The sequence below is a fragment of the Loxodonta africana genome, chromosome 23 (assembly GCF_030014295.1).
Source record: "Loxodonta africana isolate mLoxAfr1 chromosome 23, mLoxAfr1.hap2, whole genome shotgun sequence".
Taxonomy (NCBI): Eukaryota; Metazoa; Chordata; class Mammalia; order Proboscidea; family Elephantidae; genus Loxodonta; species Loxodonta africana.
The window spans coordinates 5,509,334-5,536,456 of record NC_087364.1 but is presented as its reverse complement, the minus strand read 5'-3'; the positions used below and the strand labels follow the sequence as shown (position 1 = coordinate 5,536,456).

Here is a 27,123-nt window from a genome sequence, read left to right as displayed (position 1 = left end):
CTGTGTGATCTTCCCAAACATGGCATATGATCAGCCATATTTGGTGCACACATAGTTACTTGTTACTTCCTTGGGTCTTATAAACATCTAAGGCAAAGAACATGTAACATTTATCGGAATCTGTATTTATGGGCCAGACTCTAGAATTTTCATTGATTTAACATTTGTTTTTCTGAAAATGGTAAAATTTTAACCTAGCAGTAGATAGAGAAGTTTGTAAAATTCTACTACAGGTGTTTTGAGTGGTCTTTTTTTTTTTTTTTTTTATAGGCATTAGCATCTTAAAAGAAAGTGAGTTTTCATTTCCAGGCCCAAGAACTCAAGTTTATTAGTCAATATATTAATGAGACAAAGACCACAAATACAAGGATGTCAGCCTTCATTCGCAGTTGAGTTGCTGAAAGAAAAAAAAAATTCTGTTTTGTCTCTTTATCCTTAACCATGTTGTCGTTGTTATAGTTAGGTGCCGTCAAGTTGGTTCCGACTCATAGCGACACTGTGTACAACAGAACGAAACACCGCCTGGGCTTGCGCCATTCTCACAATTGTTGTTACGCCTGAGCCCATTGTTGCAGCCACTGTGTCAGTCGCTCTTGTTGAGGGCCTTCCTCTTTTTCGCTGATCCTCTACTTTACCAAGTACGGTGTCTTTCTCCAGGGGCTGATCCCTCCTGATAACATGTCTAAAGTACATGAGACGAAGTCTTGCTATCCTTGCTTCTGAGGAGCATTCTGGCTGCACTTCTTCCAAGACAGATTTGTTCATTCTTACGGTCCATGGTGTATTCAGTATTTCTTCGTCAACACCATTAATTCAAAGGCATCAATTCTTCGGTCTTCTTTATTCATTATCCGACTTTCACATGCATATGAGGCTGTTGAAAATTCTTAGCTATATTTAGGTCCAAGTTGATTCCAACTCATAGCGACCCTGGAGAAAGACATCATGCTTGGTAAGGTAGAGGATTAGTGAAAAAGAGGAAGACCATCAGTGAGACAGATTGACACAGTGGCTGCAACAATGGCAATGGGCTCAAACATAACAATTGTGAGGATGGTGCAGGACGGGGAAGTGTTTTTGTTCTGATGTACACAGGGTCACTGTGAGTCAGAAGCAACCGAATAGTGCCTAAGAGCAATAATAGTTAGGTCTCTCAGAAATGCATGTCATCGATCATCAGGAAAAGGGTTCAGCAATAAATTAATCATTGTATCATACAAAGAGTTGCAAGGATGTTTTCTTACCTTAGATTGGCAGAGTCATCATGGTATGTAAAACCAACTTTATTAGGGTCTTCTCAAGACTGGAGTGGCTTTCTGCCAAACTCAACATAGGAAGTTTACTCAGCATTATTCAGTTATATGAAGGAGCTAAGCATAGTGGTAAAACATTTAGGCTTGGGGCAGTTCTCTTCTGTCTTATAGGGTCGTGATAAAATAGACTTGTTGGCAACGGGTTTGGTTTATGTGTGTGTGGATTTAAAGAAATAGAAAGGATGCATTGTTCATAATTGTGTTGAGCAATACTACGTATCTAAGTCTCTTATTCATTTTATTACCATGTAATCGTGAATAAGATATCAACTCTCTGCTTTTCACAGTCTGTAAAATGGGCTTTGTACTTCCATATCACGCACAGAGAGGATGGAATGATTTTATGACTTGTGTAATATTATAATCGTGTAATAGGTAATCTAAAATCAAGTGTGATTTCTAGGACTATATGATATTCGTTGTAATAAAAGGTGTAATGATATTTCCTGTTGCTTTTCTTTTAGGTTGCTTTCAGCTATGTAATATTTTTCGATCTCATGAAATGGAAATTGACCAGTGCTTGCTGGAGTCCCTTCCCCTAGGCCAGCGGCAGCGACTGGTGAAGCGCATGCGCTGTGAACAAGTCAAAGCCTACTATGAGCGGGAGAAGGCTTTTCAGAAGCAGGAAGGGTTCTTCAAGAGGCTGAAGCATGGAAAGAATCAGAAAGTTCATTTTAACCTTGCTGACATGCTGCAGGATGCAATTATCCATCACAATGACAAAGAAGGTACTTGACAGAAAAGTAAAAAAAATGTTAGAAGGTGGTTTTCCATGCTTTTTTGTTTGTTCTTTGTTGAGAAGGAGGTGGGCGATAAAATTTCTTTTAAATACTGGAAGCTGCTTGCTTTTAACTGTCTGAAACATTCAAGAAAAGAAAATATTCTACCCAATTAACATTGTTAAAAAGATTGGGTTGCAAAATTCGTTAATCGTTGACTCATGTTGTTAGCTACTGCTGAGTCAGTTCTGAATCATAGTGACCCATATGAGCAGAGTAGAACTGCTCCATAGGGTTTTTAAGGTGTGAACTTTTGGAAGCAGATTGCCAGGCCTGTTTTCCAAGGTGCATCTGAGTAGTTTTGAACTGCCAGTCTTTTGGCTAATAGTCAGTTGCTTAACTTTTTGTGCTACCCAGGGGCTCATTAACTCATACATGGCTAGATATAGTAGTAAAGTCAGTTCTCCCCAAAACTCAGTACAGAAGAGTGAATTTGTTTATCCATTAAAGTACGTTGGTTTACAGTATCAAATTTTTCTAAGCACCTGAAATCCAAATCTTAATTTTCTTCACAAGACTATTAAGCATCTCGTGTTTCATGTATTCTTGTTCACGGATATTTTTGCTGTTGTTTTTGGAATCTGTTTTAGGATTTACTTTCCAAAGTTCTACCAAGAGAAACACTTCCCAGCTATAGGTATATATGTAGAACCAGTGGTTGAATTTATCAGAAAAAAGCATGCTAATAAAACAGGTTCACTATCCCTTGATCACAATTCAAAGTCCAAAAAGCTCAGAATACAAAAAAAAGTTTTTTTTTTTTTTTTTTTTTGGTAACTCATTAGGTGATAAAACCTTCCCTGACTTAGTTGTATATTTTAACTTGTTAAATCGTAAAAATCCTAAATTTAGTAACATGGTTGGCTCCAAGGTTTTCAAACCAGGCTTATGAATCTGTATATGGGAAAAATGACAGCACATTATGTAAAATAGTAGCTATAATAAGAAGACGAAAGTAGTTCTTTTGATGGCTTTGTGTGGGCTTGCTAAACTGGAATATTCTGAGACGTTTTCAGGTTCTCTTGCAATGACGGTGACAGAATCTCTGCGTGGAAAAGTACCTGAGAGATCATCTAATCCACCCTCTTTATTCTACGTGTGTAGCATCTGAGATTCAACAATGTATCACATTCTCTGGCAAGCAATCCCATAGTACTCTTTACTTCCCTTTTTTTTTTTTTTTAATAATTTTTATTGTGCTTTAAGTGAAAGTTTACAAATCAAGTCAGTCTGTCACATATAAGCTTATATACACCTTACTCCATACTCCCACTTACTCTCCCCCTAATGAGTCAGCCCGCTCCCTCCTTCCAGCCTCTCCTTTCATGACGGTTTTGCCAGTATCTAGCCCTCTCTAACCTCCCATCTCCCCTCCAGACAGGAGATGCCAACACAACCTCAAGTGTCCACCTGATACAAGTAGCTCACTCTTCATTAGCATCTCTCTCCAACCCATTGTCCAGTCCCTTCCATGTCTGATGAGTTGTCTTTGGGAATGGTTCCTGTCCTGGGCCAACAGAAGATTTGGGGACTGTGACCGCCAGGATTCTTCTAGTCTCAGTCAGACCATTAAGTCTGGTCTTTTTATGAGAATTTGGGTTCTGTATCCCACTATTCTCCTGCTCCCTCAGGGATTCTCTGTTGTGCTCCCTGTCAGGGCAGTCATCGGTTATGGCCGGGCACCATCTAGTTCTTCTGGTCTCAGGATGATGTAAGTCTCTGGTTCATGTGGCCCTTTCTGTCTCTCGGGCTCATAGTTATCGTGTGACCTTGGTGTTCTTCATTCTCCTTTGCTCCAGGTGGGTTGAGACCAATTGATGAATCTTAGATGGCTGCTTATTATCATTTAAGACCCTAGACGCCACACTTTAAAGTGGGATGCAGAATGTTTTCATAATAGAATTATTTTGCCAATTGACTTAGAAGTCCCCTTAAGTCATAAGGGAATTGACACCAATATAGCTGAAAAAAAATCAGATAAAAGAATTAAAAAAAGTGAAGAAACCCTAAGAATCATGTGGGACTCTATCAAGAAGAATAACTTGCGTGTGATTGGAGTTCCAGAACAGGGAGGGATAACAGAAAATACAGAGAGAATAGTTGAAGATCCGTTGGCAGAAAACTTCCCTGACATCATGAAAGATGAAGGGATATCTATCCAAGGTGCTTATCGAACTCCGTATAAGATTGACCCAAAAAGAAAATCACCAAGACATATTATCATCATACTTCCTATTTTATTATTCTCTCTCACTTGTCGTGGCACAGTGGTTAAACGCTTGGATGCAAACCAAAAGGTCGACAGTTTAAATCCACTAGCCACTCCTTGGAAACCCAATGGGGTAGTTCTATTCTGTCCTACAGGATTGCTATCGAGTCAAAATCGACTCGACAGCAACAATTTGGTTTTTTTCTTACTTGCAGCAGTGTACTTAATGGAGGTCTTCTCTGTGAATCTCGAAGTGCAAGAGACATTGTCTATCACGTTACTGGTTCCCTCTGCCCATCTCAGCACCCTCCAGTGCTGTTGATGAGACTGAGGCTATTTGTCCTAGTTCACCAGGCAGTAGTTGTCAGAGCAAACCTAAAGTAGAATGCAGGCCTTTAAATTTATGCTGTATATTGATTTAAAAGTAATGACAAGAAAACATGTATTTGCATATCTATAAAGTCTATTGTTCCTCAAAAGATTGGAGATGATAGGTAAAATATCTACAGTACAAAATAAGACCTAAGTCAGGGCTAAAAAGAAATTAAAAGTAGCAAAATATTAAACCCAGAGACCAAGCAGCAATTATCGTTATTATAAAGTTTTGGAAAAAAGTCATACAATCCAGATTAAAAATTTCTGAGCGCTTGCTGTAGACATGGAGCTATATTGAACTGTGGAAATCAGAGAGCAGGAAAAAATAGGGATCCATTCCTCAAAAATGTCCGCTCTAAGTAAAGAGAAAAAAAAAAAAAAAACTCATAAATAAGATAGAAAGCAATTAATGAATAAAGGTGAAGTCTGGTAGAGCTGGAATAGTTGAGCAAAGTTTCTTGGAGAACAGGATTTTTGAGAGACTCTGAACTTGCAGGTTGCTTAGAGCTTAGATATTTGCAGGAAAGAAAGGAGAACAGTGTACATATGGCCAACATCTTGGGTAAACTGTTACACAGGAAGTGGAGTCCCCAGACATGGAATCTATGGGACAGGAGCCAAAATCAAGGAGAGTGGCAGCTGAATTGGTTTTAAGTAAAATAAGAGTAAGACACTTAAAGGTCTGGTCTTGAAGCAGAAAGCAGTGGGGGACATTGTTATTTCCTAAGAAGGAAAATGATGTGCTATGTCTTAGTCATCTAGTGCTGCTATAACAGAAATACCACAAGTGGATGGCTTTAACAAAGAGAAGTTTATTCTTTCACAGTCCCCTAGGCTAAAAGTCCGAATTCAGGGTGCCAGCTCCAGGGGAAGGCTTTCTCTCTGTTGGCTCTGGTGGAAGGTCACAGTGATGTATCAGTCTTCCCTTGGTCTGGGAACATCTCAGTGCAGGAACCTCAGGACCAAAGGTCGTGCTTTGCTCCCGGCACTGCTTTCTTGGTGGTATGAGGTCCCCTGTGTCTCTCTGCTCACATTTTTCTTTTATATCTCAAAAGAGATTGGCTTAAGACACCATCTAATCTTGTAGCTCGCATCTATATAACTGCCGCTAATCCATCTTATTACCTCATAGTGATAGGATTTACAACACATAGGGAAATCACATCAGACGAAAAAATGGAAGACAATCAATCATACAAGGGAATCATGACCTAGCCAAGTTGACAGATATTTTGAGGGGACACAGTTCAATCCATGACACGCTATAAAGGTTTTCTTTTTAGCAAAGATTAATCAGGGATATTTACCTGTAGAATGAATTGAAGCGTGAGAATAAGAGCTGGGAGCAGTGATACAAAGAACTTGTTGACTTAATTTCAGTGTATGTAGATGGAACTGGACTGGGATAGCTGCAGTGAGAGTAGGAACAAAATAACAAACCTGAGAGGCACATTCCGTGGAAACTGGATTAATTCATGAGATATTTATTGATTCTGTATTATGTGCCAGATAGCTATGAAATAAACAGACAAAATCTCTCCCTCTATGATGCCCAACTGTCTCTTAAGAATGACCATCAATACCAAAATAAACCAAACCAAATCCAATGCCATCGAGTCGATTCCAACTCATAGCGACCCTATAGCACAGAGTGGAACTGCCCCACAGGGTTTCCAAGGAGTGCCTGGTGGATTCAAACAGCTGGCCTTTTGGTTAGCAGCCGTAGCTCTTAACCACTATGCCACCAGGGTTTCCATATAGTAAGATAGATGATACATGTTGAGAGGAAAGCCTCCTGAAAGAAGTGAGGAGTTGATGTACGGATACCTGGGGAGTGAGCATTGCAGGAGAAGAAATGGTGGATACAGAGTGCTTAGGGGAGAGCATCCAGCCAGTCAGAGGAACATCAAGGCAACCAGCATGGCGGGACAGAGTGAATACATGAGAAGAGTAGAAGGAGACAAGGCTGGAGAATATGAACGGCCAGATGATGTGATGTCTGAGAGGGCCAGGGAACGGGCTTTGGCTGTCATGCTGAGTGAGCTTGGAAGGCATTAGAGGGCTTTGAGGAGAAGGGAGACCTGGTATCACTGGTAAGGTAACAGGATCAGCCTAACTGCTCTGCTCTGAATTAACTGGAGAACTGTAAGCATTGAAGCAGGGAAACAAGTGAGGAGACTGGTAAGCTGGGCAAGAGATGCTGGTGGCTTGGACCAAAGTGGAAAAAGGGTATGGTGAGAAACAGTCAAACGGATATAATTTTGGGATTAAGCTGATAGGAAATGCTGATGAACTGGCTATAGAGAATATATTCCTTTTATATTGCTGCTTTAAAAAATGACCACAAATGTAGTGGTTTAAAACAACGCAGTTTTTTAAATCTTACATTTCTCTAGGTTAGAAGTCCAATATGGGCTTCACAGGGCTAAAATTAAGATGTCAGTAGACCGCATTCCTTTTAGGCTCTAGAGGAGAGTCCATTTCCTTGTCTTTTTCATTTTCTAGAGGCCTTCTGGAAACGCTGGTGGTGTAGTGGTTAAGTGCTACTGCTGCTAACCAAAGGGTCGACAGTTTGAATCTGCCATGCGCTACTTGGAAACTCTGTGGGGCAGTTCTACTCTGTCCTATAGGGTCGCTGTGAGTCAAAATCGACTCGATGGCAGTGGGTTTGGTTAGAGGCCTTCTACATCCCTGGCTCCTGGCCTCCTTCCTCCATCTTCAAAGCTAGCAACTGTGGGCCACGTCCCTCTCCGGCTTCAGATTTATCCAACCTCTTCTTTCATCCTTGCAGCTCTCTGGTAGACTCTTTTCCTTCTTCTTCCACTTTTAAGGGTCCATATGATTACACTGAGCCCAGCTGAGTAATCTAGGATAATTTTCCTACTTTAATGCTAGCTGATTAGCAACCTTAATTCATCTGCAGTCTGAATTTCTGTGGTGTGGTGTAGTGGATTTTTCTTTTTTCTTCTTTTTTTAATCTGGCTGTTGTAGGCCTGGATTTGTAATTCTCCCAAAATGATTGATTGAGCTACAGTTTGTCAGGTGATTGGTTGGTTTGCTAGCTGCCTTAAAGGCTTTTAATCCTCCCACTAGGATTGAGCGGTTTATGAACTACCTAGAGAATCGACTTGATGGCACTGGGTTGGGTTAGAGGATTGGTTGGTTTATGAAATCATGCTTTGAAATTGACAGGTTTTCCTATAAGAGCAGCCAATCTTATGAGATTTTATGGGGACTTCCTGATCTACAAGAGAGGAGAGGAGCACATCCTTTGGACTTGGGTTCCCTGTGCTGGGGACCTCCTAGACTCAAAAAAAGAGCAGTAACATGAGTCAGCCCTGACTGAGCTATTAATGAAGACCAAGAGAATGGCAGTGGCAAGAGGTCCAGAAGGGGCTAGCAGCAGTGAGAGAGGGTAGTCAGGGTGATGACGGTGAGCAGGGTTGGCCCACGGACCAGATGGTAGCCTGGGTGGGCCAGCCTACCTTTGATGACAGCAGGCCCCTGAGTAGAGCAAGAATCAGTGCAAGACCGCACTTTTGGCAGCAGCAGGTACCCTGGCTAGTTGAGAGCTGTAGCCCTAAGGGTAGAGAGGGGGCTGGTTTTGAGCAGGGGTTGCCAGCAGAGAATCGGAAAAGCCTGCGCAGGGGTCTTCCTATAGCAGGGCAGAACTGGTAACAGGAAGCCCAGAGGCAGAGCAGAGGGTGGCGGGAGCTGTGGGTAGACCGGGCAGTGAGCAACGTCAGTACCTGAACCCCGAGCACGTGCTGACATCTGGACCACATCATGCCTGCCCAGTGACATAAGAATGGACACCAGTTTTTGGGGAAGGGTAGGCGGGTCCTCTTTGAAATGTAAGCGGGTCCCTGTCTTACAAAGTGGGTCACGTGTAGTGGGACAGGACCGGTTCACCATAAGTGATCTGTTCCTGTTGTTTACCATTTGTTTTCTGTAAATAATAATAATGGTTTTCATTTTGTCAACACTGTGTCCATGTCTCCTGTGTAGGGCTTGATCATATGAATGAACATAGAAGTCGTGGAGTGGTTGATGCTGCTGGGCAAAGTCTTATCCCTAGTAGTCTTATTCCTGCTTGTAGTATGAAATGTATTCACAAACATAACACCAGGGGCAAAGACAGGGCTGGGTTAAAGCCACTCTCTTACTTGTGCATTTGTTATTTATGGGGTCTGCAGATGTGACTATTTCAGATTTTGAAATAGTTGCACTCTCTACACCATTATTAATTTTTTTTTACTACAGCAAGGGATGGATGCAGAATTTGGAACAAATTCTGTTACATTCGTAATGCTTTTAGTAATTTAAGCACTAGCAATACTAGTACAATGATTTGCACCCATTAAACAGAGGAAGTCTCTTCCAATTTAGTACATTTTAAAAAGAAGGTTAATTTTGGATTTGTCTTTAGTGATTCACAAATCCTTTTTATGAGCTTTAGTTTTTGTGCTCTGCTTAGTTGTAGCCATTTCGTTTTACCTGGGTATAAAATTATATCACTTTTTAAATTTGGTTCTACCCTAGCAACATGGAGCCCTGGTGGTGTAGTGGTTCAGAGCTACAGCTGCTAATCAAAAGGTGGGTGGGTTGAATCCAGCGGCCACTCCTTGAAAACCCTATTGGGCAGTTCTACTATGTCCCATCGGGTTGCTATGGGAGGTAACTGAGTGTCTACCTTAGCAGATAAATTGGAGTAATTGAAAATAAATAAAATTTATGAAACCAGTAAAATTTATAAAATAAAATTTACATTCAAATTTAGACATTAGCAGAAAAATTTATATTTGAAAATCAGTAACTAAAAGAAATTGATTTGGAACATGTAATTTTGTTCTTCCAGCCTGAGACAGTCAAAAGAAATAGTACTTAAAAGGCAGTTAGAAGTAATCTCATGCGTTTGTTGTATGATGTTTGTTGGTGGGCCCTTTCTGGATCTCTAGGAGTGTTTTTGTCTTGAAATACTATTTAAAAACTTGCAACTCACTTTCTGTCCTTTGATGCTGAGTCTTCACAGTTCATTGGACTACTGCTGATACCTGACGGGGGTGAGAGCAATCGCAAAGAGTGTGTTACAAATACAAATACAAGGGAATGCTCAATCTGGAGGTGTGTTTTCATTCACTTTGTGCAGGACAGGGCCAGATTCCTCACGAATCGTGATTATAGTGCTGCTGGCGTGTTCTTAAGTGGTCGATGAGAGAGAACTGAATGAGAGGTTATACCCAATTGATCCAAAATAAAAAAAAAAGGTATAATTATTATCATATGCAAAACTCCAGTGTTCAGAGATACGTACATAATTGGTGTAACAACACCTCTTCTCAAAGAGCAAGTTTGTTTTCTGAGTCATAATAATATCAATTTCTTAAAAGAAAGTCTGAAGGGAAATGGAAAATAAAATACATTCACATATTTTTTATTTGCTAAATATTCATTTCCTCCAGGAATGGTTCAATTTCCTTACATGGAAATGCGTAAATATTCTGATCAAATATAAATGTATTGTTCTGATAAATGTCGTTAGTGACTTTTTTGGAAGCTGAATTTAGAAACACACTCATTGCCGCAAAGCAGAAACATACTTTGAACGGTAAATAAATATTAAATTTTGTGTCCTCTTAATGTACCTAATGCCTTGTTAGCATAGATACAGTAATCTCAAATGCTGTGCCCTAAGCAACACACAATAAAAAATGAAACTCACTTGATATGTAAATTAAAACTTTTCCTGTAAGATAAATATTAATATTTCTATTATCTTTTGGATGTTTGCTATGTTAGTATTATATTAAATTATTACCCATGTTATCATTATATTAAATATATGCTAGGTTGCATCCGTGTGTATGCCAAACATATTTTAAAGTTCAAGTTATAAACATTATTGGTTACAAAACTTAGGACGTAGCTCTGTATTTAAATGCTATGCAGCTGAAAAGTAACTTGACTGAATTCATTGCATTGGTCAACTTACTTGAGTTGCCTCGCTTTTGTGTGTCATCTGGGACTGGAGTTCCCATTGGTTGTTTACCAGGATGTGTATAAGAGCATACCTTTGTGTTTGTATCATGGCAAAGAGCATTGCAGGCCCTCCTGGCTGGAGTTACTGGGTCAGCATATGTGGATGTCCAAGATGGTTCTCTCAGATGGATCAGAGACCTGTTATCTATTAATATAATCTGTCCTTTCTCAGTAACTACTCATGTTGGATCCAGTTGCGTACTGAGTGAATGTAGCAAGACTTAGATCCAACAGCCCACCCCTACCTCTTGTTTATTAGAAAGAAATGGAATATTCCTGAGAGACCCAACAAAGTAAGGAGCTTCAATGAGATGGGAAGGGACTGTAGGAGACGGGTGTCAACGAAGGTGTTGAAGTGGTAGGGGCCTCATAGCTTCAACAACCTTGCACTTGGGTGCCCTGGTGACCCTGTGTGAACTTTATTTCCAGCTGGCACATTCTCATGCATTGGAGTATCAGTTTCATTTAGTGCCCTGCCAGTTCATTTCCACTGTGGTGCTCACTTTCCTTGTGTCCTGTGTGCTTGGTATCTATGAGTCTTCACTTTGGACGGCTGTTACCCCTATTTTGTTGATGCCCTAATCATGTGCTTACCTTGCTTATTGGATAATCCATCCCTGGACAAAAACCATGGGGGCCAGAATTCTGTCTACCACAAGAAATGAGAGAAAGATTCAATAACATCAAGTTTTGTGGCTGAACAAGTAGAATGACATGTCATTAACTGAGTTAGGGACACATCTAGAAGGAGTCAATTTAGGGGTAAAGGTGAGGACAAACAAGGGAGTATTTTGCTTGTGGGAGATATAAATTTGAGGCTCATGGGCATATAGATGGTAACTATACATACCCACTGCCCTAGAGTCAATTCCCACTCATAGCAACACTATAGCACAGAGTAGAACTGCCCCATATGGCTTCCAAGGAGTGCCTGGTGGATTTGAACTGCTGACCTTTTGGTTAGCACCCATGGCTTTTAACCACTACACCACCAGGGTTTCTATATACGTGGTATCAAAAGCTCAAAAACTGGATGAGATCGCTTAGGGAATGAGGTAGAAAAATCTTAGGACTGATACCTGAGGAATCCCAATATTAAGAGTTCAGAAAAATGAGGTAGAATAGCCAGCAACAACCAGGAATGAGAGAGGAAAATGAGGGGAGTGTGCTCTCTTCAAGGAGGAGAGAGTGATCAACTATGCAAAATGCTCCACTGGGTCTAGAAGGTGGAATTGCATTAAAAATATGCATGTTATTAGTTTTGGTGAATCACTGGAGCAAAGTCCCTGAGAGTGCAGAAGGGAATGAGACCTGGTGCCCAAGGGGAGAGTTTGGCTTTACCTAGGAGTGTCTATAGCAGTAGTTCCCAACTCTGCCTGCACCCTAGGACCACCTGGGAAGACCTTTTTTTTTTTCCTTTAATTCCAATATCTAGGCCCTGTCAATAGAGATTCTGATTTAGTCTCTCTGAAGTGGCACCAGAATATTTTTCAAAGATCCATAGGAGATTGTAATGTACGGGGAGGTTTGAAAATACTCAATCTAGAGTAACAGGAGAGAAAATGAAATTAAGTGGGTATGTGTGGTGAAGGCAGCTTATGGTAGATATCTTAATGTGTTAACATACTTATTGACATTAGAACTATGGCTGTCAGCTAAGAGTGAGGATGGGGAAGAGGGATTGCAGATTAAGGACAGAGGAGAAGGTTTGAGAGTGGGAAAATGAACAGTTCAGAGAAGCACAAAAAACAGTATGAAAAAAATAATGGGAATTACAGGGAAAATAAGAAATAAAAGAAAAAGCTCAAATACGACTCAACGTTTTCAGAAATACGTTGGCATGTCATCTCTACTTTTTTGTTCTTTTTCTTAACTATTTGATTTCCTGTTCAAAAATTTTCTGTAATTTTGAATCCTCAGTTTGCCTTCACAGAAATTATTTCACATGTATACTCAGATAACATTTTAGTTGAATATATTACAATGTTATAGATTAAAAAAAATAAATACCCATACCAATTGCCATTGAGTTGATTCTGACTCATGGAGACCTTATAGAGCGGAGTACAACTGCTCCATAGGATTTCCAAGGAGCAGCTGGTAGATTTGAACTGTTGACCTTTTGGTTAGCACTCAGTATTTCTTGCCTAATGAAAATATTTCTATAACCACCAATGCCTGGCAAATACTAGTTTTTTCATGTGTATTCTAAGTGTATTAAATGCATAAGCCTGATGGATAGCAGGTTGTTCATGCATAAATGTTAATGTAAAGACACTGAAATCTAAGCAAGTAGACTTGTTTTTTCGATTCAAAAGAAGCAAGAAGAATATTTTGTTTGAATAATCCATGATAACATTGGATGGGATTTTATTGAAGAAATTATTGTCTATGGGTTTGTGTGTGTGTGTTTCAGATGGCTATGGTGAGAAAGAACTGGATAATAAATCACCACAATTTGCTTATTGTAGTGGCTAAGCCTAGGTATTCAAAGTAATAGGAATTATGAGAAGCAGAAAAAAAATAACTCACAAACGTACAATGTTTATTGCATGCATGCTATGTACAACAAACTGAAGTGAATTCTTCTGTACAGCATCTTGTTGATTCCTCACAACAGAGATACAACAAAAGAAATGTCTCAAGTGTGGTGAAGGAGAATATCTGCAGAAAGTAAAACCATGTAAGTTTATGACTCTTGGGAAATAGTTTCTATTGCTAATAGAAGACAAGATGATGGAAGATAAATAAGGCCAGCATTACATCAGACGCTGAAAAAAGAGCTGAATGACTCTTAGACGTCAACAAGAGAATTTAAATTTCTAATCAGGTATTGACATTTTAGATATATTTTTCTATGAAGAATCAAAATACTCAGCTACAGAGGATATTTGGAGCTGATCCAAGTATAAAATAATGATTATATCTATTGCTTCTTTTGAGAGTCTCATCTACCTTGAATAACCCCACTTAAGTATCTGTCTGGAGGCAAACCATGAATTTCTTGCAAATTCAAGAAAATAAATTACGTCACAAAGGCAAGCATTGTCTTCTGAGGCGTTATAATTTCCCTTGCGATATTTTACTTCTCTCAGGAAGGTACCCAGAAAAAAGTTTTCATTGTATTCATGGCAGTGATATTTTCATTTAACTTTAAGATACTAAAGTATTCAAACGTACGCTTTTGTGCCATTGAAAAAGTAAAAAAATACTTCCCTGAGGAAAAATCTTTCCTATTTAAATTATTGTTTAAAACTACAGATTGTGTGTGTATTTGCATTTTATGTTTTATCTAAGAGTTACAAGTACCTTTATGGGCTTTAAGAAAAAAAAAAAAAATTTTCCTGTTGACTCATAGCAACTCATCGCATAGGACAGAGCAGACCTGCTCCATAGGGTTTCCAAGGCTTCTGTCTTTATGGAAGCAGACTGTCATATCTTTGTCCTGCGGAGGAGCTGGTGAGTTCCAACTGCTAACTTTTTGTTACCAGCTAGCACTTTAACCACAGTGCCATCAGGGCTCCTTTTTACTGGCTTACTGAATATAAAGAATCATATACACCTTTTTAAAGAAAAACGTGCCTATGGTCTTACTTATACTAAGATTTGTAGCATGTCATTTAAAAGCAATTCAGGATTTTCATTTGACTTTTAAAAGTTGCATTTTTCTAAGCATAAATTTAGTGTCTTTGATGTTTTAATGTTCTCCTCTGGTAGTTGGTGACATTTTAGTGAGTAATTTTTCATTTTAATATACTGTACTGTTGTAAAATGTAGTTTAACAACTTTTTTCCTTCTAAAAGGAAACTTTGTTGTAAATTTTCTTTTTAGAGCTTTAATTACACCACACAAAAGAAAGAGGCAGAGAGATAGAGGAAAAATTTGTGTGTGTAGGAAAAATTTAAGTGGAAATGTATTTTGCTACACTAGGGTTGATAATCTCAAATCTTAGTCAGTTTTTACTAATCAGTCCACAATGTTTTTTTCTAAAAGTAATGGTAATGTTATTGTTTGGCAAGTAGTGAGCATATTCAGCATTATCAGAGCTTTAAACGACTTTACTCACTTAATTCGCCTAGTAACAATATACGGTAGGTGCTCCCATTTTACTGGTGAAGAAAGTGAGCCTTAGAAGAAAAATAACTCTCAGGTCTGAGTATAGAGAACACGCTTTTGTCTGCAACACTGTTGTCTCTCAAGCTGATTTCTGATGGTAAAAGTGAGCTAAACCAGTAACCCCACAGGTTGATTTGCTTCCATTGCTATCTGGAATCACTTCCTCTGGTCAGCTAGTGGAGCTTTTTACCCACTGACAAGGGAATGGCCAAAGGCAAGAACAAGTTTTCTTTATACTCTGGGGTTTTACCCCTTCTTTTCCTGATCAACCTTGCGAATTATTTACTTCCTTCTCCTTTTTTTTTTTTTAAAATAAGTTAAGAAGATTTATTTATGAATTTATAATTATTGGAGCCCCTTTTTATTCCAGTTGCACAAAGAGCTTGTAGGTGTAGTTACAGATGTGTAATTTCACACTTCATTTATGCCTCTATTTTAACACAAAAATCTAAACTTTTAGACCAAAAAGGAAAATATAAAATTATAGAAGTATGATAACACTGTTTCCCGGCCTTCCTCCTATCTCTCAGGATCTTTGTCCCCAGTTTTATTGGCGGGTTCTTCTTCCTTCTGCCCATTGTCTAAGGCTCTGATCCTAACTCTTTTCTTTTTCTACTTTTTTTTTCCTGAATGGCTTCACTTATGCCCATTGCATCCGCCACTCACTCTAATGATTCCCAAGTCGGTATCTAGATCTGTTTCCTGAGCTCCAGACTCATATTTCTGACGGCCTTAGATTTCTAACTTAGCATGTTCAAAATTGAACTCTACCCCCATCTCTACCCCAAACCAAGTTTTCTTCTTCTATTTTCAATTTTAATGAATATTGCCATCATTCCCCCAGTCTTCTAAGCCAGAATTCTTGAGGTCACTTTAGATTTCTTCAGATGCAAATTTTTAAAATGTGGATGGTTTCACTTCCTCTGAATAACTTATAACTGGGCTTATGTTATTCAGGGTCCTCTAAGAATGTGCCTAGAATATAAAAAACTCATTGCCGTCGAGTCGATTCCGACTCATAACGACCCAATAAGACAAAGTAGAACTGCTTTGTAGAGTTTCAAAGGAGTGGTTGGTGGATTTGAACTCCCAACCTTTTGGTTGACAGCTGAGCTCTTAACCACTGTGCCACCAAACCCATTGCTGGGTTTCCAAGAAGCGGCTGGTGGATTTCAGCCGCCGACCCCATGGTTAACCACCATACCACCAAGGTTCTACTGTGCCACCAGGGTTCCCTTTTTAGTGTAGGTGTAGAAAATTAAGAGCCAATTTTTTTTTTTTTTTCCACCACTGTTATTTAATGAATGCTGTCTGTAGGAAGGAAACCCTGGTGGCATAGTGGTTAAGAGCTATGGCTGCTAACCAAAAGGCCGGTGGTTTGAGTCCACCAGATTCTCCTTGGAAACCCTATGGGGCAGTTCTACTCTATCATGAATTGGAATCAACTCCATGGCAATGGGCTTGCGCTTGTCTGTATGAAGATGACGCATGGGCACTGGCATTCTTTCCTTGGTGGTGACACGGATTTATACTGAATGCAGCCAGGTTCTCTCTCCCTGGCCTCCCTGTGGGATCTCAGGGTGGCATAAACCATTGAGCTCTCAAGTACAAGTTGAAAGGTTGGTGGTTCGGACCTACCCAGGGGCGCCGTGGAAGACAGGCCTGTTGACCTGCTTCGGAAAGGTCACAGCCTTGAAAAGCTTATGGAGCACAGTTCTACTCTGACACACATGGGGTCACCATGAGTTAGAATTGACTCCATAGCAGCAACAACGATAAGAAAAATCTCCCTATAACCAGCTTTGCAAATGGGGCATTTAGTGAATGTGGCGGTCACTAAGTACATTAAAGGTGGCCTCACAGAGGCACAGTGGTTAAGAGCTCAGCTCCTAACCAAAAGGTTAGCAGTTTGAATCCACCAGGCACTCCTTGGAAACCTTACAGGGTAGTTCTGTTCTGTCCTATGGGTCGCTATGAGTTGGAATAGACTCGACAGCAACACGGTTTTCACAGGTGTTGAAACCATGGCCCTGCCACCTCTAAAATGGTAGCCAAATTGACTGAATGGGTAACCAACTCTAGTGTCATCTATGCATTTATTATGAATATAATTGTGTATGATGTGAGTTAAGTACTTAAAAAGACAAATATTTCTGGAAGTCAAAATGAAACACCCCTTCCACTGGCATTGGTTTTCAGAGGAGGCATTGAATGTTATGAGGGTCTTGAGATTAGGAGGGTGTGAGAGAGGGACTATTGGTCTGACTCAAAGTTTTTCAGTTATAGGGAGATGAGCATTTTGGATATTTATGAATCTGCACATTTACAATATGTGAACATTGTCACGCCCTTTCCTCCCTAGCCAATCACTATGGCAACCAAACCAAAAACCAAACCTGTTGCCGTCGAGTCGATTCTGACTCATAGAGACCCTGTAGGACAGAGTAGAACTGCCCCACAGAGTTTCCAAGGAGTGCCTGGTGGATTTCAACTGCCAACCTTTTGTTTAGCAGCCGTAGCACTTAACCACTCTGCCACCAGGGTTTCCATCCCTATGGCACCTTCTAGTTATATCAGAAGTAATAACCATGTGGAGGCAATGATGCAAAGGTAGAAAATACCGTTTTAGGTGCCATTCCTTGCTCTCGTCTCAATTTTGTTACATTTATGGGCATGAGAAAAGTATGGAAAGGCGACATTGGATTGGAAAGTAGCTTTTCATTTGTTTGTTTAAAATCTTATATCCAGTAGTTTTATTATTTTAGGAAAAGGGAAAGGAGGTAGTGAGATCTGGTATGTACAATAAAATATTGTCTTATTATTTTTGTTACACTTCTCTGTGTCAGTTCTTGTTCAATATATTACTTCTTAAAGTTGTTCCCTTTGAATAAAGTACACGTCTAATATGAATTAACAACAGAACACAAATTGTACAATTTCTAAGTCTGCGCACACTCAGGCTTTGATTAAATTGAAACTCAAAAAAAATCAAACATTTTTGTTCCCTGAATTAATGCTGCAGCTAAGTTCTGTGATCCATCAAATTCCAGACAGTATTGCCATTGCTGACATGAACCAAGAGTTCTCTGATTCCTTGTGCTCACAACAGTCTGAAAAAAAGAAAAAAAAAAAATGACTTGTAATTTTCCCAGGAAAAAGGAACAATCTGTCAGTCTTAGAATGCTGTTTAGTGCGTAAGTTCAGCAGCAGAATAACCTGTGTATCATCCTTGCCTTTGACAGTAAGCTGTAGTACACTTCGAAGTAAAATGTTGTACAGGGAAAATGTAGATGTACGATTTATAAAATGAATGCATGCAAGGACGGACCGAACAGAATGTATTATCAGACTTTGTTCTGAGCTTTTTCCATACTCAAAGAATTTCTAGGAAATGTCGTTGTTGTTATGTTGTTAGGTGCTGTTGAGTTGGTTCCGGCTCATAGTGACTCTGTGTACAGCAGAAGGAAGCACTGCCTGGTGCTGCGCCATCTTCACAATCATTGTTATGCTTGAGCCCATTGTTGCAGCCACTGTGTCAGTCCATCTCGTTGGGGCTCTTCCTCTTTCTCGCTGACCCTCTACTTTACCAGACATGACATCCTTCTCCAGGGACTGGTCCTTCTTGATACCATGTCCAAAGTATGTGAGACGTAGTCTTGCCGTCTTTGCTTCTGACAAGCATTCTGGTTGTACTTCTTCCAAAACAGGTTTGTCCGTTCTTATGGCAGTCCACGGTATACTCAATATTCTCGGGAATAGAAGTTTATAAAAGCTGCTTTGTAAGGCGGCATATTGGCAACACCGTGAAACTCACCCCCTGGTTCCCAATCTCTAAGGCCTTCGCGAAGTTGTTATTTTTCCAGTTGGTCCCTCATAATCCACAGCACGGGATCATTTCCACGGCATAAAAATGTGCTGAAATATTTTTCAAAGTAAAACTAGCTTGTCTTCCAAACAATTGCCTCCAATTCTACTGAGGCTTGTTGAGTTCCTCAAACGTCTCATACTCCCTCGTATCTGGAACTTAATATGTTTCTAGTTCCAACGTTTTCCCCAGCCCTTTCTGTCTGCACAATTCCTATTCATCCAGTAGGTCTTTGCTTCCCTCTAAGATTGGAGCCTCGGATCATTTTTTCAGAGAAGCCTTCTCTACTTCTCAGGTTGGCTCCCATAATATCTCAAATGGCTCCTATCACTGCGAACGTCACAGCGAAGTGTTACTGCACGTTTACTTTCTAGATCCAGAACTCACGGTAAGTTCAGTGAAAATGTTGCTGGGTTCTCAGTGCGTAACACAGAGTAAACCCAGAGCCAAACCAAACTTGTTGCCCATCAGTCGATTCTGACTCATAGTAACCCTACAGGACAGAGTAGAACTCCCCCATAGGGTTTCCAAGGAGCGGCTGGTAGATTTGAACTGTTGACCTTTTGTTTAGCAGCAGAGCTCTTAACCACTGTGCCACCAGCCCTCCTAGCACAGAGTTGTTGTTGTTAGGTGTCATCAAGTCAGTTCTGACTCATAGCTACCCTGTGTTCAACAGAACAAAACACTGTCAGGTCCTGGCCATTCCCACGATTGTTGCTATGTTTGAGCCCATTGTTGCAGGCGCTGTGTCAGTTCATCTTACCAAGGGTCTTCCTCTTTTTCATTGACCCTCTATTTTACCACGCATGATGCCCTTCTCCAGGGATTGATCCCTCCTAACAATATGTCCAGAGTATGTGAGATGTAGTCTTACCATCCTCACTTCTAAGGAGCACTCTGGCTGTACTTCCAAGACAGATTTGTCCCTTCTTTTGGCAGTCCATGGTATATTCAGTATTCTTTGCCAGCACCATAATTCAAAGGCATCAATATTTCTTTGGTCTTCCTTATTCATTGTCCAGCTTTCACATGCATATGAGGTGATTGAAAACACCATGGCGTGAGTGAGTTGTACCTTATTCCTCAACCCAGAGTAGTTGTGCAGCTACTATGAATGATTGAATCACATACCCATGTTATTGTTTTGCGTACTTATTTTGCAAATTAACTTGTCATCTCCAGACAGATATAACTTGTTTCTGCAATGCAAAGGAATCGGTCTTTTCTACTCATCTTATTGAGTATTAAGTTGTCGTCTGTCTAGCCTCATTATTTGCTCAAATAGCCAAGATCAATATCTGGTTTCTGGATTGTTGTTTTTGTTGTTAGGTGCCATCGAGTCAATTCTGACTCATAGTAACCCTATGCAGAATGGAACAAAACACTGCCCGGTCCTACACAATCCTCATAATTGTTATACTTGAGCCCATTGTTGTAGCCATTGTGTCTTATCTGTCTCGTTGAGGGTCTTCGTCTTTTTCACTGACCCTCTACTTCACCTGGATTAGCCTCTCCAAAATTTTTGAATTCAGGCTGTGCAGAAAGTTTGACATTGTTTTTGTTTTATCATGGGAGCCCAGAAAAACCAAAATTAGCTGTTATGAGCAGAATCAAAATTACAATTTTTTTTCTTTTATACTTTGAAGCTCTAAATCCAACTCTTATATTTCCAGTTTCTATACACATATAGGGTATTTGGTGTCACTGTGCTGACACATGAGGAGAAGCCATATGTTGAGGGAAAAAAAACAAAACGCCTCCGTTATGCCTCTCCTGCCCACCATCGTGGATCTCCAGTGGATTCACCCTACAGGCGGTAATTTGAATGATTGCCTGGGCAAGTTCACAACTTCCTAGACTTTAGGTATGAACAGTGGTGTTGTAGCATAATTTTGTAATTATGTAGCGCTATGCTTACAGAGGTTTCACCGAAATATCCAAGGCTGTTGCCAGATTGTAACGGGAAGAGTATTTGTCAGTGTGACTTTTGATACAAACATGTCAGGTCTCTGACTTTGGGTCTGTTTCTTGGGGACAGTTTTTATATTTGTCTTCCCAAATGCTGACCACTACCGTGATTTTTTTGCCCTTGGCATTTTAAATAAAAAGTCCCCTAATCACTAAAAACTACTTATGCTTAAAGCTAACCTCTTTTTCTACGCCTTCACTCTATTTTCCATACAGACATTTACTTCTCCCCATCTGTGCATTTTGTCAATAATATGGTCCTTTTTTTTCCCCCACACACTCCATCTTGAAGCCTTGAAACCTGCATCTTTGATAATTTCTGTCTAAAGCAACCAGGAGACTTTAATGGCTTCCTTCTGGCTCAACCACAGTTTCAGTAGAAGGCTCTGTACCTCGACCTGAAAATTGTTTGGTTGCCTGAAAAAATATTTAAAACTTCTACACCTCTTGCTCCTTCCTTGTCTGCTTTTTCAAGTCTGATATTGTATTCTCATTCATTCATTCCTCCATGAAATATATTGTTTTCAGTGCATTTGTGCTCCCAGGATATGCTAGGAATGTAATAACGAGCAGGCGCAGGTGAGACCCTGGACCTCACGGAGCTGTAGTCCACAGACTCCCTTGGTCTTGACTTTAAATCGTTCTCAGCTTTCTCCTTTGCTTTCACCAAAAATGAGAACATGAGCTTGTGGTTATTCCTGTACTGCTAAAGGTAATGCTGTTCCATAGTAAAAGGACATAGTTTTTTTCCTCCTTATAAGAGAATTCCTAAAGCTGTTTAGCTGTTTTATGTTTCTTTCTCTTTAAGTCTTGAATGTCATGGGAGAAATGTAGTTTGGTATTTGACTTCACACTACGTTGCCATTCATGACCCTCCGTAATTTTATTATTCCAGCATTACTTTCCATGTCTCTGTTTTGTGTATGGTAGACAGTGTTGCTCAGAGTGGTCCTCAGACCCACAGCCTCACACTTACCTGGGGACTTGTAAATGCAAATTAAGGGGCTCCCCCCCAGACCTACGGAATCCGGGGGTCGGGCCAGGAATCTGTTTTTACAAGTCATTCCAGGTGGTTCTGATGCTCACAGAAGTTTGAGTTAGACACCAGTGGTTCTCAGTTGGGCATGTTTGTCACAGTGACCATTGGGTCCACTAGAATTCTCTCAACAGGGCATCCCACTAAACCCACTGCCATTAGGTTGATCCCAACTCATAAGGACGCTGTAGGTAAAAGTAGAACTGCCATATAGGGTTGCCAAGGCTGTAAATCATTACAGAAGCAGCCGGCTACATCTTTCTCCCACAGAGTGGCGGATGGGCTCAAACTGCCGAACTTTCGGTTAGCAGCTGAGTGCATAACCACTGCTGTATCGGGGCTCCTGGACAGGGGATATGGGTGCTAAATGTACTACAGTCTATGGAACTTTGGCACATGCAAGTAATTGTCCTGTGCCAAATGCCCAAACTCTCTCTCTTTTGAACCGTGATGAATCTGGTCTAATGGAAATGTTGCCATTCCTTGAATTTAGTGGTTGATTTCTTGTCTCTGTGTGTTTCCTCACTATGCCTCTTAGCCTTCTTTCCATCTCAAAATAAATCTAAATTCTACTCACATTTCAAGGTCTGAATTAAATATTACTTCCTTCAGGAATCTTCCCCGATTTCCTCAGCTGAAAGAGTAATATTTATACCTCTTACTCTCACAGGTATTTTACCCACAGATCTAGAGTTCACTTATTTATATCTGTTTTATAATACAATTCTTCCTATAGATGTTTTATTTTCTCTGCTCTAAGCAGGATTACGTATATCTTCAATCACTTTCTGTCCCAAGCGGAGTTGCTGGCTGTGATAGCCTTGTAATAAACCAAACTCAAACCTGTTGCTGTCGAGTTGATTCCGGTTCATAGCAACCCTATAGGACAGAGTAGAACTGCCCCATAAGGTTTCCAAGGAGTGGCTGGTGGATTCGAACTACCTACCTTTTGGTTAGCAGCCGAACTTTTAACCACTGCGCCACCAGGGCTCCAGCCTCATAATAGGGGCCTCCTTTTCCTGCTTTCCCCTTGCACTACAGTAGCCCTTGAGCACAAGAGACACAGAGTACTCCTGATTGGTTTAGCAATTTGTGGAGACAAGAAAGTAACAAAAAAGGAAATACCCGCACAGTGAGAATCCATGACCAGCCTCTCACAGGAAGCATCTATGAGCCAGAAATCTGTGTCTGATAAATGAGCCACTTCTTATGGAATTGGCACATGATATAAGAAGCATTTTTTATAAAAAGCTGTAATTCCAGCTAACTACAGCTGTATAGCTCTGGAAGCCATTTTTTAATACCCGAGGGCAACGTAGACTTGCAATTTCCTCTGTTTCCTTCTCAATTGAAAATGATTTTATAAGAAAACAAGATTACCTTCTTGTCCTAATAAAATGAAGTGCAAAAAAAAACCAAAAAAATTTCATGTCCAATTTGAATTTTAAAAAGAGGAGACTTGAAATTGAACTTGAGAATCTGGGCTCTCGATGTTTATCCTCTGATCTATTTACTTAAGCAGGGCGAATGGAAGGGAGAAACATACTTTGTGCCTTTGGAAACCACGGAGAAGTTATGATGGATTGTCTTCTTGGGAAACCAGGACGTGTATGTGAGCTGGATGACGATTAAATGGAACTTGAGGGATTTTTTTTTTTTTCCCTTTCTTCTTTTTTACTTGTGAGGTTGTCTTAAGCAGGAAAGGTATGGTTTGATTGGTTTCTCATTTTAAGAAGCCAAAATTTGGGTTCCCTGGTAAGCAGATACCAAGATGAGATTCAATATGCAAGATTATTGAGGGAAAGGCCAGCAAGGGTGAAAGGGAAAGGAGCTAGAGAAGGCTGGAGGAGCCTTCAGAGCAAGGTACTGGTCTGACCCCTGGGGATGGGCAGGAAGTGAGAGGGAAGGAAGCAGAGGGTTTGCTAGGAAGGGTTCCAGGTTGCAGCCGTGTTGTAAGAAAGTTCTGAACGCGGCCGTCACATAGTTGTCCTGCCAAAGCTGGCTGTCAGAGGAGACCCACATCTTGCAGAATGAACCTGCGTCAGCATCCTTTCTGCGCCGTGTCATTTTGGCTGAGCTTGTGGAAAGCATGACCTTGACATGCAGATGGCGGTGGGTTTGGAACAAAGCATGTTTCCTGGTGCGGGAGAGCTGAGGGCATTTTTATGGACACTGCAAAGCCTTTTTGTTGTACTGTAATATGTTAAAGAAAATCAAAACGGCCTTTTCTGAGATAAAAGTCTATAAGACTAGGATCAAGAATCCAGATGCAGGCAGGAATATAAGGGAAGAATGAACACATGAGACAGATTAACTGAGATGATAATATTGTTCCAAAATGCGGTTAAGATCTGAGCCAAGAATATGGAGTTAAATCTCATATTCTAGATACTGTCACTCAAATTCAGAAAGACAAGCTTGGCAGTTATTATTACTAATACAAGTTGGGTTTCAAAACCATACTCCGGACTGCAATGAGTATACTATCTGTTTTTTTAATTTATATAATTTGCCAAATTTTAATATTCACTTAGGTAAAGTCCTAACCTCCTGAAATGTTATAAAATCAATGCTGGAAATTATCAAGGATAGAATGAACAACAGTTTGTCCTGGGTGGTTTGGAGATTCAGCTGACTGAGGTTAATGGCAGTGGGGGGAGGTGTGATATATAATGGGGGCTGGAATTTCTTCTTAGGATGGGTTTAATTTGTTGTGAAATTCATCGAAGATATATCTAGTAGGTGGGTCATCTAGACAGGAGCAGCCAAGACCTGGTACTGCCCTGTAAAGATGGTTGCTTTCTCCATCCGCATGCTTGGGTCCCTACACTCTGACTTATCGAAATCAGTGCTGGCTACTTCGATAGATTGAATCTTATGAAGTTGCAATAGTCAACCATTATCAACAAAGAAAAATGGCTAATTCATGTGGTTCCACCTTGGTTTAGGTACTTATTGTCAATTATTAAAGAGAGTTGAATCACTTCAAGCTTTGTCAGATAATGAGAAGATAATATGGCGGATCCCATACTATGGAAGAATACTATGCAGTTAACTAAGGAATTACATTAAGCGAAGATATGTACACCACAAAATGGAATTGTTACATAAATCTAACTACTATGTAGATTAGTAAACTGGCTAGTCCCTTCTTCCTGGGCTTTGGTAAACAGCCTTGGCAGACTGGTTAAGGACAAGCCCTTGCCTGCCTCTTGCTTTGTATTTTTGGTCATCATAGTCACGCAGCCATTTATGTGTGGTTCATGCTGTTTTCCTCACACTGAACACACTAGACTGGCCATTTCTTCTTTTGGAGTGGATCTGAGAACTGCAGAAATAAATCACCTTCTCTCTGCCCGGTACAAAGTCTCTGCTTTAAGATATAGAATGGCTGCAGCTCCCTGGGGTCTTGCTTTTTTGTCCATTTTAAAGTGCTTATTTCTGGGCTGCCTACATTTCCTGTATTTGTATCTGGAAAGAGAACACATTGAATGTGGAATCATAATTTCAAAAATTTGATGGATTTGAACATTATACTTAATGCAGCAGTATGAAAATTAATAAGAGTGAGTGTAAATTCCAAACTCTTGATTACTTAAGTAGAGAATTTTGGAGGTGTGGTTTTTGTTAACAGCATGATGTGGGTACTCCCACTCTGCAGTTAATACAATTGAAAACAGCATTAAAAAAGTACAGTATTCAGAACAAAGGAGGCTGACAGCCTAGGGCAATATTTAATGTAGGAAAGAGATTCTAGAACAAAAACCCATCAGGACAGTGAGAACAGTGAGGAACCTTAAAGCATTTTTTACAGAAGTAAGAGGCAGGGGGCAGTTAGGATGTTTGGATCAGAGGAAGCTCACATAGGGTATAACAGCTTTCAGTATTGGAAGTATTACCATGTAAGATTTCTTCTTCTTTTTTTACTTTTGTAAAAATATAACATTTGCCAATTCAGTATTTTTCAGGGGTACAATTTAGTGGTATTAATTTCATCAATCATATTGTGCAACTATTACATGTAATCGTTATGAAATTTCCATCACCATAAACAAAAACGCATTGCTTCCTAAACATTTTTTTATGGATTGAATTGTGTCCACTCAAAATATGTGTTGCAAATCCTAAACTCTATGGCTGTGGTTATAATCCCATTTAAGGATGGGTTGCCTTTCTTACATTAATGAGGTAGGATTAGTGTAAACTGTGCCTTGAGTCAATCTTTTCTGAGATATAAAAGAGATTAAACAAGCAGGCCAGCAAGCAGAGATGGGGGAAGCTAGATGCCAGGCCACATAGAGATCTTCCAGGAACCAAGAAATAGAAGCTGAAGGGACAAGGACCTTCCCCCAGAGCCGACAGAGAACAAAAGCCTTCCTCTAGGGCCAGCACGCTAAATGGAGACTCCTGGCCACCTAAACTGAAAGTAAATTTCTGTTTGATAAAGCCCTTCACTTATGGTATTTCTGTTACAGTATCACTAGATAACAAGGACACAGTTACTTCTCCTCTCCCCCTTCTTCTCAACCCCTGTTACCACTAGTAAACGTTGATCTCTGTACATTTGCCTGTTCTTGTTGTTTCATGTAAGTGAGGTCATACAGCATTTATCCTTTGGTGGTTGACTTGTTTAATGCAGCACAATGCTTTCAAAGTTCATCTGTGTATCAGGACATCATTTCTCTTTACGATTGAGTAATATTCCATGGTATGCATGTGCCATATTTTGTTGATGTGTTTATCCCTTGAATGGACATTTAGCTTGTGTCCATCTTTTGGCTATTGCGAATAGTACAGCAATGAACACTGGTGTACATGTGTCAGTTTACCTCAGTTCTTTCAAGTCTCTTGGGCATATACCTAGGAGTGGAATTGCTGGGTCATATGGTTCACCACATGGTTCTAAGGAGCCCTGGTGGCACAGTGGTTAAAGTTATCGACTGCTAACTGAAAGGTTGGTGGTTCGAACCCATTAGCCACTTCATGGGAGAAGATGGGGCGGTCTGCTCCCGTAAAGATTACAGCCTTGGAAACTCTATGGGGGCAGTTCTTCTGTGTTCTTTAGGGTCACTATGAGTTCCAGTCTATTCCATGGCAATGGGTTTATGGTAGTTCTATGCTTAACTCTTCAAAGAACTGCCAAATGTGCCCTACAGTGGCTGTATCCTTTTACATTCCCACAAGCAGTGGATAGAATTCCAACTTCCCCACATCCTTCCCCTGGAGCTGGCACCCTGAATTCAGACTTCTAGCCTACGAGACAGTGAGAGAGTAAACTATGTGTAAAAGTCATCCGCTTGAGGTATTTCTGTTATAGCAGCACTACATGACTGAGACAGCCATCCTAGTGGGAGTGAAGTGGTGTCTCGTTGTGGTTTTGGTTTGATCTCCCTAATGGATAATTATATTGAGCGTCTTTTCGT

At 40.2% G+C, this 27,123-nt stretch overlaps 1 protein-coding gene across 1 annotated transcript in view; it reads left to right on the top strand.

Annotated features, from left to right (window-relative positions):
* Positions 1–1,800: 1,800 nt before the first annotated feature.
* MYO16 (myosin XVI) overlaps positions 1,801–27,123 on the top strand; it is a 561,325-nt gene continuing 536,002 nt past the window's right edge. The window contains exon 1 of the mRNA XM_023553192.2: positions 1,801–2,041. Within this exon, the coding sequence (XP_023408960.2) occupies positions 1,816–2,041 (226 nt within the window). The 5' untranslated portion in view covers positions 1,801–1,815. The remainder of the gene's footprint in view (positions 2,042–27,123) is intronic.